At 40.8% G+C, this 20,176-nt stretch overlaps 1 protein-coding gene across 6 annotated transcripts in view; it reads right to left on the reverse strand.

Moving 5' to 3' along the window:
• NRF1 (nuclear respiratory factor 1) overlaps positions 1 to 20,176 on the reverse strand; it is a 146,177-nt gene that overhangs the window by 45,702 nt on the left and 80,299 nt on the right. For all 6 annotated transcript variants that reach the window (XM_058724304.1, XM_058724303.1, XM_058724308.1 and 3 more), the window contains exons 5-8: positions 19,442 to 19,582; positions 3,612 to 3,770; positions 2,642 to 2,839; positions 1,933 to 2,034 (exon numbers count right to left, since the gene is read on the reverse strand). In XM_058724304.1, the coding sequence (XP_058580287.1) occupies positions 1,933 to 2,034; positions 2,642 to 2,839; positions 3,612 to 3,770; positions 19,442 to 19,582 (600 nt within the window). The remainder of the gene's footprint in view (positions 1 to 1,932; positions 2,035 to 2,641; positions 2,840 to 3,611; positions 3,771 to 19,441; positions 19,583 to 20,176) is intronic.

The raw sequence follows: 20,176 nt of genomic DNA on the forward strand, positions 1-20,176 counted from the left end.
CGTTAAGTAGTGAGGTATTTTGAGTAATTTCAGTTCTTACGGCTCACAACTGAGAGGCTAACAACCACGTCAACATCTAGGACAAATGAGAAGCCAAATAAATCACACTATAAAATGGAAAACATTTTGTCACTTTCTGAGATAACCTGTCCTTCTCCTCTTTGTTTTGTTTCATTGGAAGTGTGGGAGGAGTTACTTTTTTTTTTTTTTTAATCTGACTGAATTTGGGTGTGTACCAGCAGGCTATTTCTGTCATCCACCCACTTCTACAACAGATGACTTATAAATAATGTTAGTGTGCTGAAAAAGCCCTAGGTAAGTAACTGAGATTTTTTTTTTTATTCTTCATATTTTTCCGTGAACTTCTGAATGTGTTAATTACCACCATATATGTGAAGTTATTTAGTAAAATGGGCTCCAAAGAATTAGTCCCTAGAGAAGTGTTTAAGAAACACAAAGTCACTTTCTTTAAATAGTATCACGAAACATCCAGTAGGGAGGAGATATGGTTGATAACTTTGAATAAGTCAAAGAGTTAACAAATTCAGTAAATGCACCCACCACTGTCTTTTCTCTCTCTTTCACACGTCAAGGAGAGCCCTCCAGTTTTAGTGTTTGGGGACTGACGAGTTTTTCCCTCAGCTATTCCATACTCTTAACATGATGTTTATATGCTTCTAAAAGTAAATATCCTCTTGACTGTTACCTTTCTATACTGCAAAACCAAACGCTGGCTCCTGCCCCCAAACCTCAGACTCCCTAGCTGGAAACAATCTCTCCTGAAGGCATAGACCACTGTGCAGCATGTCCTACAGCATGGACCATGGTTCATTTCTGCAGACATTTCTCTCCCCCTCCAGACAGGAGCTTCTTGAGGAGCAGGGTTCCTGTGTAAATCAACTCCGCGCATCTAACACATCATTGCGTTATGGCAGGGGCTCACTTCATGCTGGCTGACCGGGTAGCCCGGTTGTTTCTCTTCATCCCCCTAGCCATGAGACTTTTATCAGTTCTCTCCCTTTCCTGAGTTGCACAAGTGAAAATGACTTTGTGGTGTTCTGAGTGGAAATGCGCCATGGTTTTGAAAAAGGGTACCTTTAGCTTTATTTCTAACACTGCTCTTTGACATTTGTTCGCTGTTTTTCCCACTTCACGGGTATACCACCCTGGTACCTTTAGGGGAAAAGCCTGCAGTGCCTTAACGAACCCTTTCCTGACCTTCACTGATGGCTCAGAGCTCAGAGCCTAGACAGCAGTTTCTAAACGTGTTACACAGCTCCGACACTTATTCTGTGACTTTGGGCAAGTCACCTAACCTCTACATGTTTGTTTTCTCATCTATAAAGTGAAGATGATAACAGAACCTATTCTTAATAGAGGGTTGAGTACTTAGTTTATCAAGTGCTCAGTTAAAGGTAGCTACCTTCAGGTTAACATCCCATGGTTACCTTGATTTCGGTAGAGGAGTATTTTCTCATAAGGTCTTTTCAAAGGCATATTTAAAATGTAATAACTGATGACTACTGATTTACAAACATATTTATCCCTTCAAAGAACTCTTTGGTCAGCTCTAGTTTTAACGATCCAATTGTTAAAAAATTAAGCCCAACGATTAAATTCTTTGGGATTCGCAGCATAAAAGTATGACACAGATAATCTCTTTTTGCTATGTGTTATACAAAAATGCTATGTTGCAAACGTAAAGTTGTAAGTTTCTGGCTGTTCTAAATCATAAAGATCTAGGACTTTCAATTATTATAATTCACATACACAGCATGAGATACTCTGCAAAACTGTCATGGTCTGATGTTTCAAAAGGTTTATGCTACAGATGTGTAAGCTGCCTGGTGTCGTTATCTTCTGGACCCTAACTACTCCCTCACCTACACATTTAAGTATTTAAGCAGCTGCAGAACAAATCCTCTTTCTTACCTCTCCATCAGCCACAGCAGAATAATTCACTTGGGCAACAGTGACTGTGGTTGGCAATTCTGAAGCATCAGCCAATGTGGCTACTGTTGCCCCTGTACCAACCTAAAAAATATGGAAAGTGAGACGTGTCAGTGGATGGATTCTTCTACCTTTCCTTTACTCAGAAGTCAAGATTCATTTAATCCACAATTCAGCACAGGTACTGGTTAATATGCTTCGTAATGTGAAATGAGTTTCTAAAGTCGTCTCAGACACTTACAGGAGTTCCAGAATTTTATTTCAACCAAATAAATCAATATTAGAAGCTATCATGTTTCGCCATCGGTGCCCAGTATCAGTCAACCAACTTTCTACTCTTATCCCAATCTGAATTTTTGACATTCCCTGTCTACTAACAAATTGTGTTTTACCTCAGAAGAGGTAATTTAGAAGGAATAGCTCCTAGCCCCTGACAGAATGAAAGCATAAAAAAGATGCCATTTTTATAGTGCTTTGTTCGAGACATGTCCAGAAAAGCTATCTTATAGCTCTGTAGTTAACAAATTGGGAACAATTTAAAATATTTTTTAAAAATAAATTTCAGATAGATCTTGAGGCGCTTTAAAAAGTTACATAAGGGTTTACATGAAGCAAACTTTCTCCAGTCTGAGGTGAGGTGCCCACGGGTCCACCTCAGAAACCACAGTTTCGTAACCATAGTTTTACTCACCTGGATAAGTGAGACAGTGCCGTCAGGGTTACTAAAGGTCTGGACTACGGTCTGTGATGGTACAAGATGGGCTATACTGTGTGTGGTTGTGGCCTGTGTTTGTGTTTGCTGATCTTCAAAAGCATACAAAAGGTCCTCCCGCCCATGCTGTTTATAACAGTTTTTAACTATGGTCCGTAGTGCCTGGGTCCATGAAACCTGTCACCAAAAGACCAGAAAAGCACATTTAAAAAGTCACACAGAATGTTGGTCATTCAGTCCCACTACGGAATAAGCAGCTGCTTATGCAACAAACCAAATCAAACCCATACAGAGTGAGCTCCCTCAGGCCGATTGTGGCACAAAGAAACTCGGCACTAAACGCCACAGATCTCCCACCGGTTTCCTTCCTGAGCAAAGTCCGGTTTAGGTTTTGGGTTTTATACGCCATCCTAACCTGAGGCCAACTCTTAAACTTCTCACAAAAGAAGCTTACTCTTTTGCCAAGAACTTTATGTTAAGATTCCCAATGAACTTCCAAGCTAAGAAACAAATATGCGGAAAAGGCACGGGATGACAATTAGTCGAGGCCACCTTTTTAAAAAGTGTCGTTATCAGCAGCCTCTACCAACTTCACATCTAATTCTATTATTTATATTTTTCAACGGTGGTTCTTGCTAACCAGCAATAAGGACATTTCTAAGTCTTTGAAGTAATTAATGCTTTTTCCTGAAGTTTCTTCCGTTTTTTCCAATCATCTCATAATATAAAAACTGCTCCAAAAGGCAACTAGGCAGAAGGAAGTGTAAATTCAGGGACCCATCCCACGTCCACAGTGATGATGTGATGAATGGGAAAGGCTGCAAATCAGAGAATATCAAACTTCTTTTGGGAGACAGGTTCAACTATCACACACATGTTTTTAGGCTTTTTAGCATAGTTGATTCAGAATGGAAAAACAACAGGCTACTCAGGTCTGAGAAACCCTCACCCTCTGCTTTTGCTCTTCTGTGCGGACGTCGCTCCGGACGTTTGCCCACGGGATATCTTCAGGCCACCAGATGGGCTTGCAGCTTTCTTTGCCCCAGCCTGGTTTTCCCCGACCTGTGGAGTACTTGAGCATCTCTGGAATAAATGCCCGAAGCTGGGCCTAGAAGACAAGAGTGTGGTCATCAGCAGTCATGAAGGACATCTGGGATGTCTTTGTATCTTTCACCAAATTCTAAGATAATAAAACAGAGAGCTTTCCTGGAGGGTCCCAGAGAATTCCAAGATGTGAATGATGAGAACCCATTGTTTTCCACAGGTTACCACAGCTCCATGGGTGACTGAGAATTATACACGTGTGTGTGTGTGTGTGTGTGTGTGTGTGTGTGTGTGTGTGTTGGTAAAGTATACATTAAGCTGTATTTCACAGCCCCTACTTGTCCTTAGAAGATGAATACCTGCCCTCAAGTTTGATTTCTCCCTAAGATACTACTGATGATATTTCCCTCATTTCCCTTCTACAGTTTTCCATGCATTCAAGGTGTCTAACAAAGTCAACATGTTTTCAGTATTGTTCTGGAGTTAGGAACCTGGCAATTAGATAAGGGAAATAAGAGGTGAGGAGCAGGTAGAATCATCATTATTTGTAGGTGATATGACTGTGCGTCTGGAAAACGCCAGAGAATCAAATGAAAAACTACCATAAACAGCAAGAGAATTCAGGAAGCTGGTTGTTTACAAACAGGAAAATAAATAGGCTCTACTTAAAAAGGGAAAATGACCCTAAAGCTTTTCCTGAAAATTTCTAGTATGCTAGGCCAATGTCTGTGAGTCTGACATACAAATAGAGTCAAGCAGGGGCGCCTGGGTGGCGCAGTCGGTTGGGCGTCCGACTTCAGCCAGGTCACGATCTCGCGGTCCGTGGGTTCGAGCCCCGCGTCAGGCTCTGGGCTGATGGCTCCGAGCCTGGAGCCTGTTTCCGATTCTGTGTCTCCCTCTCTCTCTGCCCCTCCCCCGTTCATGCTCTGTCTCTCTCTGTCCCAAAAATAAATAAATGTTGAAAAAAAAAAAAAATTCAAATAGAGTCAAGCATATGTCATCTTAAACACATTATGGACTTCATGCAGATTTATTTTACAAACTGAATCCAGACCAAGCAGGTGTTAAACCAGAGACAACGGCCATTCTTTATCTCCTGGCACAGTAACCATATTGAGTATATGTGGGAGGAGAAGGGGAGCCTACTTTGTGAACATTCTTAATTGTCTACAATGATTTTTGGCAAGAGAAGCAATTAATCAAATTATAACATCCCTCCCCAGACCTACTGCTTTCCTTTTAACCCCTGCAACACTTCAGAGATAAGCAGCATCCTTCAACTAAGGACACACTCACACTGCCTCTATACCTAAAGACCAAAAGGATAAGACAATTTCGGCAATGAGTCAGACCCAAGGACATGGGCTTGCAGGTGTAAAAGAGAGAGAAGGTGGGGGGGGTGGGAAACAGAAATGGAAATACTTAAGTATTAATGAGAGAATGAGTGCAACACCACTTTTATACTGAAGAGCCTATTTAAATATCAGGTGTTCTTATTTGAATAGTATTTTACCAGAAGATGATACCAATTCTTATATAATTATCATATCATATAATAATAGGGAATCATGCTTCCCTAATAAACAGAGCTCTGGTTGACGATATTTACATGGTCAATCCTTGTGCCCAGCCTGCCACTTCACCTCCCCGAGTCCGCCTCTCCCAGACAGTCTCCTGCCTACAGGATATGATATAATACACTCCATATATATTTGGCTCTGCGACATCAAGCAGCAGGCTAATAGAAATGTATCCGTTTGCAAACCCAGGCTATCAGCTGGCTCATGAGGTCATCTCTTCAGTTATTTTAAGAAAGTGCATCTCAAAGTCATTTTTCCCTTTATCTTAGTTTCCTGGGAGTGTGTCTTTTTCTAGCCTCAGACACACAGAGAAGGAAAAGGCTTAATCCTCACACACAATATTTGCGTTTCCTCATATAAAAAAAAGGGCTTTCGTCCGTCTCTTTTCTTCTAATCCCATGAACGAACATTCTCCAAAAGGAGAGTTCTTTATATCTGTACCTAGCAGAGGCTGGAGATAATGAAATAAGAAGGCTAAATACCTTTAAATTAACAAAAGACGACAGTGTTCAGAAAGAACTCGCTGTCAGAGTCTGCTCAAATCCCGCCTGGAACCTCACGCGTTCTCTAATTCTGACTTCCAGCTTCTGACGCCCCACCCATTCGCACCACAGTCTCCCACACTCCCCAGTCCTGGGTCACCCTGGCACATGGCTGTCTTGCATTTTGGCTCTCTCATATCAGGCTTTCCACTGGGTTTCAAGGACTCATAGGTTATGGGAAGTGGGGGCAGAGCACCAGCCTACTCGCTTCAAAGCCTCCTCTGCCCTCTCTCCAACCACCTATCGTCTTGAAGTCTTACTCTTGGCCAGGAGAACCCCACCTTCTTTCCCTAGACAGCCAAGTGCAAAATCTCGGTCAGCTTTACCTCTTTCCTTCAAACCCATCTAGCTACTCCGTGCAGGTTCAGCTCTTTCTTCTTTGAAGTGCCTGGGCTCTCCATCACTTCTTCTCTAGTCCCACCTTTGTCCCCACTTCCCAGCCCAAGGCTAGTGCATCCTTCCAGATGACCTTCTTGTGTAATTCCACATTCTCCCCTCTTCCCATCCCATGTATCCTTAACAGACAGGTTTCCCTAAATGCTGCGCAGCTCCAGTGCTCAAAAACTTTCAAATGGCCTCTCACTACTAGCAACTCAACTGGACTCCTCTGTCCAGCTTTGCCACCTGCCACAGCCTGGCCTCCCACCACACTCAGTTTCCGCTAATTGCCAACAAGCAGCCTTGGTCCTCATTAGGTGAGTCTCTGCACTGTCTTATAAACTGAACTCATTTCTGCTTCTATGCCTTCGGATTTGTTCCCCCCGTGGGAGCACCTTCTCAAGCTCAAGCTTCAAGCCGACACTTGTTCCCTATTGCCCAGCAAATCCCACATTCTTTGTGAAATAGATCTTGACTACTTCTTGAGTCAGTTTGTTCTCAATCACTCAATAAGAACACAAGCTCTAGACTCAGAGAGTTGGCTCGGAACACTAGCTCGCTCTCTGAATCTTAATTCCCTCAACTGCAAAGCAGTAATGATAATGGCAAGCATATAGGGTCAATTCAAAGGATCACATAGTGGGTATATATACATAGCTGCATTGAATGAATAGCAGTTTTACTATTATTACTTCAGTCATCAGCCCTCTTTTTTTTTTTTTAAGTTTATTTATTTAATATGAGAGAGAGATAGAGCCTTGGGAGAGAAAGGATCCCAACAGGCTCACTGTCAGCACAGAGCACGACGTGGGCGTTGAACCCACAGTGAGATCACTACCTGAGCCAAAACCAAGAGTCAGACATCCAACCGACTGAACCACCCAGGCACCCGCCTCTCCAAATTCAATGAAAAAAACCAATGTTCTGAAATGGTTTTCTAATACTAAATACAGTGATGTACGGAAAGATATTTATCCTTAGTTCTTCAAGGTGGGTATGGTGAAAAAATGCAGAAGAGGCAGAAGAATGAGTTTGTAAGTATCTGTGTAAATATGGTTGAAGAGGAGAAATAAAGAATGCTAGAATCAAAAAGCGACCATCTAGACCAATTCCATGCCTTCAGGAAGGGAGTTATTACTCACATGCCCCAATACATAGATAGTGCAGGTGATTTGTTCTGCGGGATCTTCAAGCATTTAAAAATTTTTTTTTCCTTTTTTAATGTTTATTTGTTTTTGAAAGACAGAGCACGAGCCAGGGAGGGCCAGAGAGAGAGGGAGAAACAGAATCTGAAACAGTCTCCAGGCTCTGAGCTGTCAGCACAGAGCCTGACGTGGGGCTCGAACTCACAAACCATGAGATCATGATCTGAGCTGAAGTCAGACGCTTACCTGACAGAGTCACCCAGGCGACCCTGAGCATTTTTTTTAAAGTGTACAAGCAGATTACTAATGGAAATTATTAGAAAATGGGACTCAGTGTAACCATAATTAGAAGAAAGAGAGAACAAGACCTAGGAAGCCTGTCAAAGATGTTCTATGTGTCAGAAACCTGGATAGGAAATGTTTCAAAGCCCTGGGAAGAAGAGAGTAGGAGAAACAAGCAACACGGTGGGGGGGGGGGGTGGGGGGGGTGGGGGAGGGGATGGTTACGCCCACAGGCCAAGACTTCCATTAAAAGTTAAAAAATGGGACCAGAGTGCAGTTTAACTGCTGGTGTACAAATTCTGATTCAGAGGCAGATTTTAGATTTTTATTAATTACCAACTGTATAAATTTGCCCACATATCAAAACAAGAGGTAAAAAGCACTTTGTACAGTAAAAGTTCACTTGTCAAGTCTGTACATTTGGGGGATGAAGACTGTTCTTTGCTTTTAAATGCACAGAAATAATGTGACTTCACTGAAAAAGGCAATTTTCCATCAGACTTTTTTTAAAGTTTATTTATTTATTTTGACAGAGAGAGCACACAAACTTGGGGCAGGGGCAGAGAGGGAGGGGGAGAGAGAGAATGCCTAGAGGGCTCTGCCCTGTCAGCACAGAGCCCAATGCAGGGCTAGAACTCATGAACCATGAGACCATGACTTGCGCTGAAATCAAGAGTCTGACTCCTAACTAAGACACCCAGGCGCCCCCATCAGGCTGTTTTTATAATGTCCCAAATAAACAGTGCTAAGGCTAAAGGGACTATCAATAAGAGAAAATGAACTGTTCAGTACAGAAAGAGTTAAATGATTTCTTTCCAGAATTCAGCACTGTGTTCTCATTACCAGTTGGATTAATTACTGGTCCTGGAGAGTTTTGGAAACCCAAGCTACTCAATGTGCTTGTTAAGGAAGGTTTGTCTTTAATCCCCAGGGGAGACAATCAATAGGCTCAGCAAAGGTAAAGCCTACCCTCCCAGGCTGTCCTTTAATTGGACAAGCTTTCCCAGCCTCCCATTCTGATTCAGGGTTCTAAATGGACTTAAAGTGCCTAGCTTGGTCAGTGAACCCACCCCAAACCAGCAAAGAGTGGAGAGTACCGCTCCTTCCAGGGCACATTCAGCAAAGAAAAAACATACCAAATTCCTGCCAGTGGCAGTCAAAAGTAAAGGTTATGTGGAAACCGCAGAGGGTTTTTAAAAAGATTCTCTAAAATTCTAAAAAGTTTAATCTATCCAAAATGAAATAATAATCCTTACTATGTTAGAAATTTTCCACTTATAAATCTGCCGTCCAGCAACCCATTACCCTTACACATTCCCAAATGCCTGTCTACTCTTTGCTCAGCTTGTACCTGAGTCTAGGATTTTTGAGGCTCCTGGTGTTTACTTTGATTCAGTTACCAAGAAAAGACCTCGCAAATTAAAATGTTTGCCAACTCCCCCTCTACGGAAAAGAGTATACATAATAAATTTCGAGATATGGCTGCTGAAATCCAACCGTGTTGGCAGGTGATGTTTTCTACAGCTTATAAGAAAACAGGGATGTGGCAGAGAAGGAAAACGGGAGAATTTTCAGACTGCGGCTTCATTATTTTAATTTAAAATCATGACCCTCCAGGTTGACAGACTCAATTATATTCAAGTGGATATTTAAAGGGCATTAGAAAGCAAAAGCAAAGATTTTTTTTGCTCACTATCTGGAATTATTTGTACCACTGACCTCTGTTCACAGAGACAGCGGAAGTGGCTTTCCTTGTTAGAAACGCCAGTCCTATATCCCTATTCCCTAGTAGCAGCAGCAGAAACAGTAGCTTCTTTTAATCTCATTTCTCCATAAAACACAGTCCCATAGAAACAGGGGAAGAACAAGTTGGAAGGAAGAAGAAGTTCAGAGAATACAAGTCAATGAAGACACTCATTTCAAGACTCTTCTCTCAGGCCAACCCTTCTGCTCTGTCTCCACATCCCATCAACCTACCAAACTGTCTCCCTCACATTCATCAAAATGTTCTTAAAATTCTACCTTCTCTTTGAAAGAGTCTCAGATTGGTCCGTTTCTGCTACCTCATCCCAGCTGTACTCTTTTGTACAAAAAAACTGAAATAATGGTCCTTTTTTCCATCCACCTTCCCCAATCCAGTCACCTGTCAGAAGCAGAACATCCTTCCTTATAGGCCAATCTATACATTTACATGAATATATGATGGAAGAGCACAGTTTTATGTGATGAAATAAAACACAAACAGTACCATATTGTACATAGTTTATTACAACTCACTTTTCCCCCTCAACATGCTGTCACAGAGATCTTCTCATGGCAGTGCAACTAGAATAATCTCACTTTTAAAAAGTAGTTGCCTAGCGTCCACGATATAGACTTTGCCCTTTTATTTAACCATTCTCCTGCTGATGAACATTTAGGTTATTTACGGGCCTTGTAAAATGTTTCTTTGTGCACATGTGTATTTCTCTAGTAGCAAAGTGAAATTGCTACTTAGATGGTACATGCATTTAACATTTTAATAGACACTGCCAAACTGTCCTCCAAAAAGTTGGCCAATCCCGCTCTCATCAACAGTACACAACAATACCCATTTTTTCACACCATCCTTCACATTTATTACCGAGCTTTCTTATTTTGACTCATCGAATGTGGGGGAAATGGTAATCATTTTAATTTTCATTACTAGTGAGGTTGAGAATCTTTTCATACGTTCACTGATTATCTTTTCTTTTGTGAACTGTTTAGGATGCTTTGCTTATTTTTCAAATCATCTCTTTCTTATTAATCTGAAGGAAATATTAATCTGTTCTGGATATTAATACTTTGCCATATAATTTGCAAATATTTTTCGCTAGTCTAGTTGTATCCTGCATATGGAATTTATATGCCTACTCCCTTTTATTAGTATTCCTAATTATACCACTATTCTTTTACTCTACTCAAAATATGCTATGTTCTACTTAAGAATGCAATCTATCTATAGATATATAGATATATATCTATAGATAGAGATAGATATGTATTTTTTTTGGGGGGGTAATGTTTATTTATCTTTTGGGATAGAGTCAGAGTGAGAACAGGGGAGGAACAGAGAAAGAGGGAGACAGAGAACCTGAAGCAGGCTCCAGGCTGAGCTGTCAGCACAGAGCCCAACACGGGGTTCGAACCCATGAACCACGAGATCATGACCTGAGCCAAAGTCAAACGCTTAACCGACTGAGCTACCCAGGTGCCCCCAAAATTCAATATTTTTGCTACCAATAATTTTGTCATTCTCTTAATTTCATCCTGCCTACCTAACATTTACCAAATGTGTAGTGGCATCGTATACATAAACATTTTTTGATAATTTAGTAGGAAAAGCCTACTCTGCATATAGGTTTTGACATTACAGGAAGGAGAAGCAGTTTGCAAATTATCTACAACAGTGGTTCTCAACGTTGGCTGCACAGTGGAATCGCCTTTAAACACTATATATGCCTGGATCTCACCCCCAAAGATTCTGATTTAATTGGTCTGGAGTATGGCCTAGGTACTAGGATTATAAGTTCTCTGGATGATTCTACTATGTGGTCAAGTTTAAAGACCACTTTACTAAAATAATCCTTTTTGTCAGAAAATATACATAACAAAATTTATCATTTAAATATGTACAATTCAGGGGCATTAAGTACATTCAGAATGCTGTATTATTTGCGGAACTTATTCATCATCCCAAACAGAAACTCTGCATGCATTAAGCACTAACTCCCCAGCCTCTTGATTCTACTTTCTGTCTCTACGAATTTGCCCATTCTAGGTAAGTCATATAAGTGGAATCAACATAGTATTTGTCTTTTGTGTCTGGCTTATTTCACATAGCATAATGTTTCCATTCTTTGGGCAGGAGAGACCAAACCTATGCTTTTTCAAAACAATACTCAAAAAACCTAAACGAATGAATATTTCCTAGGTAAAGCATGTCAAACCCTGTGAATAACTTCTTCCTAATGAAGCAGTCACTAGGCTGAATGTTTCTGAAGGCTTTTCCTGAAAACTGGTGAAGAATTACTATCCCGTTGCATCATCACTCCAAGGGAATATTAAAGCAACACAGACTGCCCCAGTGAGAGTAAGAGGAGGACAGTAAGTTCAAGTGAGGAAAGGGAAGGGACAAGGGAAAAAGCAGTGGGGTTTTTAAAGCGGAATTATTATACAATATTTATGTTAGTTTCAGGTGTACAACATATTGGTTTGACAATTCTATACACTACGCAATGCTCACCAAAATTACTGCAGTCACCATCTGTTACCATATGATGTTACTGCAACATTATTGACTACATTCCCTATGCCATTTCATCTCCATGACTTATTTTATAGTTAGAAGTTTGTACCTCCTGATGCCTTGTAGCTATTTGCCCATCCCCCTACTCACCTCCCCTCTGGCAACCACCAGTTTGTTCTCCGTATTTAAGAGTCTGTTTGTTTTGTTTTTTTAGATTCCGCATATAAGTGAAATCATAGGGTATTTTTCTTTTCTCAGTCTGACTTATTTCACTTAGCGTAATACCCTGTAGGTGCATCCATGTTGTTGCAAAAGGCAAGATCTCATTCTTTATTATGGCTGAGTAATATTCCATTGTACATATACGTCCTCTTCCTTATCCATTCATCTATGGATGGACACTTGGGCTGCTTCTGGCTATTGTAAATAATACTGCAATTAACATAGAGATGCATATATCTCTTTGAATGAATGTTTTTGTTTTCTTTGGGTAAATACCCAGTAGTGGAATTACTGGATCACATGATATTTCTATTTTTAATTTTTTGAGAAACTCCCATTGTTTTCCACACTGGCTGCAATGTACATTTCCACCAATAGTGCACAAGTGTTCTGTTTTCTCCACATTCCCACCAACACTTCTTATTTCTTGTCTTTTTGTTGATACTAGCTAGCCATTCTGAGAGGTATGAGGGGATATCTCATTGTGGTTTTGATTTGCATTTCCCTGATGATGAGTGATGTTGAGCATCTTTTCATGTGTCTGTTGGCCACTTATATGTCTTCTTTGGAAAAATGTCTATTTGGGTCCTGTGACCATTTTTTTTTTTTTAATTGGATTGTTTGAGTTTTTTGGTATTGAGTTGTGTAACTTCATTATGTATTTTAGATATTAACCCCTTAACACACACATCATTTGCAAATATCTTCTCACATTCAATAGGCTGCCTTTTTGTTTTGTTGATGATTTCCTTTGCTGGGCAAAGTACTTTTATTCCGGCATAGACCCAGTAGTTTATTTTTTCTTTGTTTTCCTTGCTTAAAAAGACATATACATAAATATGTTGCTAAGGTGATGTCCAAGAGATTACTGCCTATGTGTTCTTCTAAGAGTTTTCTGGTTTCAGGTCTCCCGTTTAGGTCTTTAATCCATTTTGAGTTTATTTTTGTGTAAGGGTGAAAGAAAGTAGTCCAGTTTCATTCTTTTGCATGTAGCTGTCCCATTTTCCCAGCACCATTTTTCCCATTTTATATTTTCCCCATTTTATATTCTTGCCTCTGTGGTCATAGATTAATTGACCATATAAAGGTGGATTTATCTCTGGGCTCTTTATTCTGTCTATTGATCTATGTACCTATTTTTGTGCCAGTACCATACTATTCTGATTACTACAGCTTTGTAGTATATCTTGAAATCTGGGATTGTGATACCTCTAGCTGTGTTCTTCTTTCTCAAGACTGCTTTGGCGATTTGGGGTCTTTTGTGGTGCTACAGAAATTTTAGGATTATTTGTTCTAATTTTGTGAAAAAAATGCTATTGGAATTTTGATAGGGATTACAGTGAATCTGTAGATTGCTTTGGGCAGTATGGATATTTTAACGTTATTAATTAATTCTTCTAATCCATGAGCATAGACTGTCTTTCCATTTGTTTGTGTCCTCTTCAGTTTCTTTCATCATCAGTGTTTTATACTTTTCAGAGTACACGTCTTTTACCTCCTTGGTTAGGTTTATTCCTAAGTAGTTTATTCTTTTTGGTGCAATTGTAAATGGAACTGTTTTCTTCATTTCTCTTTCTGCTACTTTGTTATTAGTGCACAGAAATGCAATAAATTTCTGTATATTAATTTTGTATCCTGCAACTTTACTGAATTCATCTATCAGTTCTAATAGTTTTTTGGTGGGGTATTTAGGGTTTCTATAGATAGTATCATGGCACCTGCAAATATTAACGGTTTTATACTTCTTCCTTACCAATTTGGATGCCTTTTATTTCTTTCTCTTGTCTGAGTGTTGTGGTTAAGACTTCCAGAGTTATGCTGAATAAAAGCAGCGAGAGTGGACATCCTTGTCTTCTTCCTGATCTTAGAGAAAAAGCGCTCAGTTTTTCCCCACTCAGTATAACGTTAGCTGTGGGTTTTTTATATATGGGCTTTATCATGTTGAGGTATGTTCCCTCTAAAACCACTTTGTTGAGAGTTTTTTATCATGAGTGGATGTTGAATTTTGTCAACTACATTTTCTGCATCTCATGAGATGACCATATGGTTTTTAACCTTTCTCTTGTTAATGTGATGTATCACACTGATTGAATGTCAATATTGAACCACTCTTGCATCCCCAGAATAAATAACATTTGATCATGGGAATGATTTTTTTTTTTTTTTTTTTTTTTTGTATTGTTGAATTCAAATTGCTAATATGTTGTTCAGGACTTTTGCACCTATGTCCATCAGAGCTACTGGCCTGTAGTTTTCTTTTTTGGGGTGTCTTTTTCTGGTTTTGATATCACAGCAACACTGGTCTCATAGAATTAATTTGAAAATTTCACTTCTCTTTTTTTGGAATAGTTTGAGAAGAATAGGTATTAACTCTTAGGTATTAACTCTTCTTTATTTTTTTATTTAAAAAATTTTATTTATTTTGAGAGAGAGACAGAGAGAGAGAGAGAGAGAGAGAGACTGACTAGGACAGGGGCAGAGAGACAGTGAGAGAGAATCCCAAGTGGGCTCTGCACTGTCAGTACAGAGCCCGATGCGGGGCTCAAACTCACGAACCCTGAGATCATGACCTGAGCTGAAGTTGGACGCTTAACTGACTGAGCCATTGAGGCAACCCTCTTCTTTAATTTTTTTTTAAATTTTGTTTTGAATGTTTATTCATTTTTGAGAGACAGAGAGTGACAGACCGTGAGTGGGGGAGGGGCAGAGAGAGAGGAAGACACTGTATCTGAAGCAGGCTCCAGGCTCTGAGGTGTCAGCACAGAGCCCAATGCAGGGATTGAACTCACAAACTGAGATCATGACCTGAGCCAGCCGACGCTTAACCGATAAGCCACCCAGGCGCCCCAAGAAATCCTTTTAAAACAGTAAATGTTCAGTGTAGATGAGCTGAAATACTCAACCTGAGTGATGATTACAATATAGTTTTATATAAAGAGAGACAGAGAAAGCACTGGCAATATGGACTCAACCATTCATTCCATTTCTGTTACTAGCTTGCTTCATAAATTGCTTCCTCTCTTTATGCCTCAATTTTTCAATATATTGTCACCCGTATTGTCCCACTTCATTGCTGAGCCAAATAAAAATTCCAGATTCACTAACTTTCTGTAGGTGAAAAATGGGTGAGAAATGGTATGTTCAGGTTATTCAAAAGTTAATATAGTTTGTATATAGTATTAATAATTGGTAATAATATCTTTGTGTGATGCTTTAGTTTTCAAACTACCTTCCCTATAATATTTTTTCTTCCTCTGACTCCATAAAGTAGGAGGGGATAGATAACTCTCACTTTCCAGATAATCACGGGTAGTATTTTGGTTCTACAGTAAACAGATTTATATCTCTCTAAAGTTTTATACACACACACACACACACACACACACACACACACACAGGCCAAGTTTTGTGTGCATGGTTAAACAAATGAAATTGATTAACTCAATTATACATTCCCTGAAAAAAAAAAAACTAGCCCTTCCCAAAGAAACATAAAATGAAGTGCTAAACAAAGTACTGAATAAAGCACTCAAAGTAGAGTACATAAGAAATGTTATTTTACAAGCAGTTAAGACAACTGGAACCCTCTATCCCACAGCAATAGAGAGCAAGCCAGCATTTTTAGTGTCTAATATTTCATAGGATAATAAACTTCTAGTCTCTTTTGGGAGCTGTTCTTCTTGCATGTAAACACTAAACATCACTACTATAATTTATTCAAGCACACTGTTCCCAGATTTTCCTATTATAAACAATGCCACAAACATACATCTTTGCTCACTGAGAGGGCATGACATACACGTGTTATGTCTTGATATGCACTACCAACCTGCTTTCTGGAAAGATCGTACCACTGCACATTTCTATTGACAGTGTGTTAAAATGCCCATATTCCCATTCCTTTTCCTTTGGAGGTTTGGCTTGAAATAACACCATGCTTTTCTGCCATTAATAGTGAAAAATCTTAGGATCGATTACAAAAATGGTAATTGGCTCACATTAAGAACAAGTATCTGAGAAAAATAATAATAATAAAAAAAAAGGTTCCAAGGAGAAAACCTGGGAACCAAATATTCAGAAATTCCCATTTAATCAGGAGCTGGAGTTTTCATTGCCCTGCTCACTTGTCACCATCTGTTTGTTTTGTTTTGTTATGTATTATTTTTTAGTCATGATCTGTGATGAGAAGAGAAAGAAAGGAATGTAGGATGATAAAGAAAATGCATGCCCCCAACAAAGTACCAGCTTCCCTTGGATCCATCATTACACAAAGCTCTCCTGAGTGTATATTTCACAAAAACAGAAAACAACACAGTTTCAAATGTTTTACCTCCAGCATGAAAATTAAACTGTTCGTTCTGACTTCTGAGGCCATCAGCCAAGTTTTGTAATTATCAGTGATATTACTGTTGATTGATATTAATCATTTAATATAATCAAAACCTCAGATTATTTCAATCTAACACATCAAATGTGACAAAGAAGAAAAAAATGCCCATCACAGGAGAGGACATAGTGCCTCACATACCTAACACAGTATTCTTTTTTTTAAAGTTTATTTATTTTGAGGGAGAGAACACATGCGTGCATGCAAGCGGGGCGGGCAGGGGGCGGGGCAGAGAGAGAAGGAGAGAATCCCAAGCAGGCTCTATGCTGTCAGGGCAGAGCCCGACGTGGGGCTCCATCTTACAAACCATGACACCAGGACCTGGGCCAAAATCAAGATTTGGACGCTTAACACACTGAGATACCCAGGTGCCTCCTGACATAGTATTCTTAAGCAGAAGCTTAGTCAGTTTTACATATACTTTATATCTGAGACACAGAGTAGATTCTTTTCTTTTTAATGTTTATTTATTTATTTTGAGAGAGAGAGCAAGCAGGGGAGGGTCAGAGAGAGGGGAGAGAGAGAAAATCCCCCCAAAGCTCTGCTCTGTCAGCAAAGAGCCTGACACAGGGCTTAATCTCACACTCTGTGAGATCATGGCCTGAGCCATTATCAAGAGTCAGATGCTTAACTGACTGAGCCACCCAGGTGCCCCCAGAGTAGACTCTTTATATCAATCAGGTAAAAAAAATTCACCTTATGTTTTCTTTCATTACTCAGAATGGTCCTAAGGACAAAATAGCAGGTATGAAGTGACAGGAAAAAAGTTTAGATAATGCTTTCCTTTTTGAACCATTATCTAGATAGTCTCCAAACGTCTGCAGAAAGACCTATGAATCCAAAAAGCAAAAGATCACAATTTAGCTTTACAAAATGTTGTACTGCTTTAGACTAAGTTGCAGGTTCAGACTCAGCAAGAAAAAAAGTGCCACCTCCCAAGTAGCAGCATCGATGTCTGCAGCCAGTGAACACCCCGCTCGGAAGACTTGCAGTCCGGGTACCTACCACATGGGATTCGTTTTACTCTGACCCTTAGGTCATTTACTGAACAGATACTATTATTTAGAATTTAGATGTTATCTAGCTGCTGCGAGCTGCAGTGGACAGCAGTAAAGGATAGAAAGTAAATCCCGGCTCTCAAATTCTAGCTGGAAAGACGGACTGCAGACAAATATAAATGCTGACGAATAAGAGAGCTCCAGGGTAATCAGTGTTACAAAGACATAAAATATGGGATGCATTAGGAAGTGACTTGGTAGCAAAGAGAAAGCTCCATTAGATGGCATAATCAAGAAAGGCTTGTTTCAGGAGGTGATGTCTGAGCCAGACTTTGAATAAGGTAAGGTTAAGCAGACAATGATGTGGGAAAACAGTGTTTCAGGCAGAGGAAACAGCAAAAGTGAAAGACTGGCCTGGAGCGTTTGAGAAAAAAAGGCCAGTGTGGCCAGAGCACAGTGACTGAGAGGGAAAATGAAGAATGAAGTTGGAAGAGGCTGGATTCTCAGATTATACAGGGCCTCAGAGGCCACAGCAGAGTCTGAATTTGATTCTAGGAATAGTGGGAAGCCATTAAGGAGCTTAAACAAGAGAGTGATGAGAGCCGATTTAAGTTTTTAAAAAAATCTCTGGTGGCTCTGTGAGGTACAGACGGCAGCCGAGCAGGAACAGCAACCAGGAGAGCGACAGAACTGATGAGCTGAAATAGTCTCCATGGGAGAGATACTCGGTTTGGGTGAGGGTGGTAATAGGAACGAAGAAGAACAGGCAGGTTTAGGGTACATCTCAGAGCTAAACTGACAAGACTTGCTAATGAATCCATGTTGCAAGCGAGGGCAAAGCAGGGAAACGAAGGGTTGCTCCTATGCCAGCACTTGAGCAACCAGACAGATGTTGCTGCTGTTAACTGATGGGGTCGGGGGGTGGCAGTGATAGGGGGAACTGAGGGTTGGGCGATGAAAGGTCCTGTCTGGGGCACACCGGGCACTGGAGATCAAACAGGGGTATAAGCCGGGCTATAAACAGCATACAGAGGAGACATAAAGCCCACAGGACAGAATGAGACCACTTGGAAAGAAACTAAAGATACGGACATGCCAATATCGATCAGGTGAGAACAGGAAGAAGAGTCAGCAGAAGAGCTGAGCGGGAGCACCGTGAGGTAGGAGGGTATTCAGGAGAGTATGGGGTCAGAAACAGAGAACATTTTCGGAAGGAAGGAATAATCAACTGTGTGAAATGTTGCTGGAAGACACTGAATAAGGAAAGAAAACTCACAAGTGGATTTAGCAAGAGAGGAGTATATTAATAAAGAAATACGGTGGGGTAATGTCACAAAAGGGCATTTGATCTTGATCAAGCTATCACTTTCAAAGCTAAGATATTTAAAACAGACCATCTCAGCAAAATTCCTGAAGTATGCTGATTTATCAGGCTAAGTCCATTTTGACTTCCCTTGTCAAAGAAAGAGGAGGGAACAATGACTCAGGAGGGTGTCCTTCTGAGTTTTCCATACTTATTTCCCAGAGAGGGGAGCCTTGGTGACAGCATGGCAGTATTCAGATTTACATGGAAAGAGGAGCAGCTCAGCCCCAAAGAATAACAGTTTGCCTGCTTGATGGTGATTCATCAAAGTCCTAACAGTCACCTGTCCAAACCAACTCCAAGCCAAGTTTCTTTATCTAATCTAGTGGCCCAAGTGAAAGAAAAGAGCTGTCAACCAAGGAGGAGACCACATCCGTGCTCTGTGGGTGGGAGCATTCTTCCAACACTACATTCTCTTCCCCAAGGCTGTCACCGCCTCACTGTCAGACTCCAGCCTGCGTCTCTCTCTGCTGGTGTCACCGAGCACAAAACTGAGAAATGAGATCTGAGGCCCGCCCACACCTGGGCCACTCGCCTTTCTGTCTCCTCCTCACGGCCCGCCCCTTACCTGGGTCATTTTGTCCACAGAGACTGGAATTCCGTCGATGGTGAGAGGGGGCAGCTCCGAGTTAACCTCCTGTGGTGCAGGGGCGTGTTCTGCCAGGGCAGACTCCAGGTCTTCCAGGATCATGCTCTTGTACTTACGCACCTGCAGGGAATTAAGGGCAGAAATAAACAAGATGCCCGACAGCCAGGGAGGGTTGGTGCCAAGCAACCGGAAGGTGGGTAGGGCCGCCCTCCTCAACCACAGCAGAGTCCTAAGCACAAACACTTCTACAACTAGCAGATAAAAATACCCGATGGCCCCGAAGACATCACACCGTACAGAGTTCAGTGAAAAGATGATGAAACTACAGGTAATAACAGCAGAAAGGAGCCAGTGGGAAGTTTTACAGAAACACTGCTTCTCAGTTAAAATCACGTTTTCTCCATCAACACTGGCACCATCACCTGTTGCAGATCTAACAGGAACGGAATTCTTTATTCTGTGTTGCCCAGGCCCTCTGATAAAACCTAGCTGTGGCAGTTCGTCACCAAAATCACTTCCAAGATCAGCAAGGACTTGCATCTCTAAAACTCTAAGCAACCTATCTGAAACTGCTACCTTCCTGCAAGGCCAGACTACCCAACAGGTGATTCAGTGCTTGAGAGGCTGAGCTGAAAGCGTCTGAGATAAAAACAAGAAGCATATACTGTAGTTGTATGTCAAAGGTGCCACTGTCACTATAAGGCTCAGGGCCAA

This window comes from Neofelis nebulosa, chromosome 4 (assembly GCF_028018385.1).
Source record: "Neofelis nebulosa isolate mNeoNeb1 chromosome 4, mNeoNeb1.pri, whole genome shotgun sequence".
Lineage (NCBI taxonomy): Eukaryota > Metazoa > Chordata > Mammalia > Carnivora > Felidae > Neofelis > Neofelis nebulosa.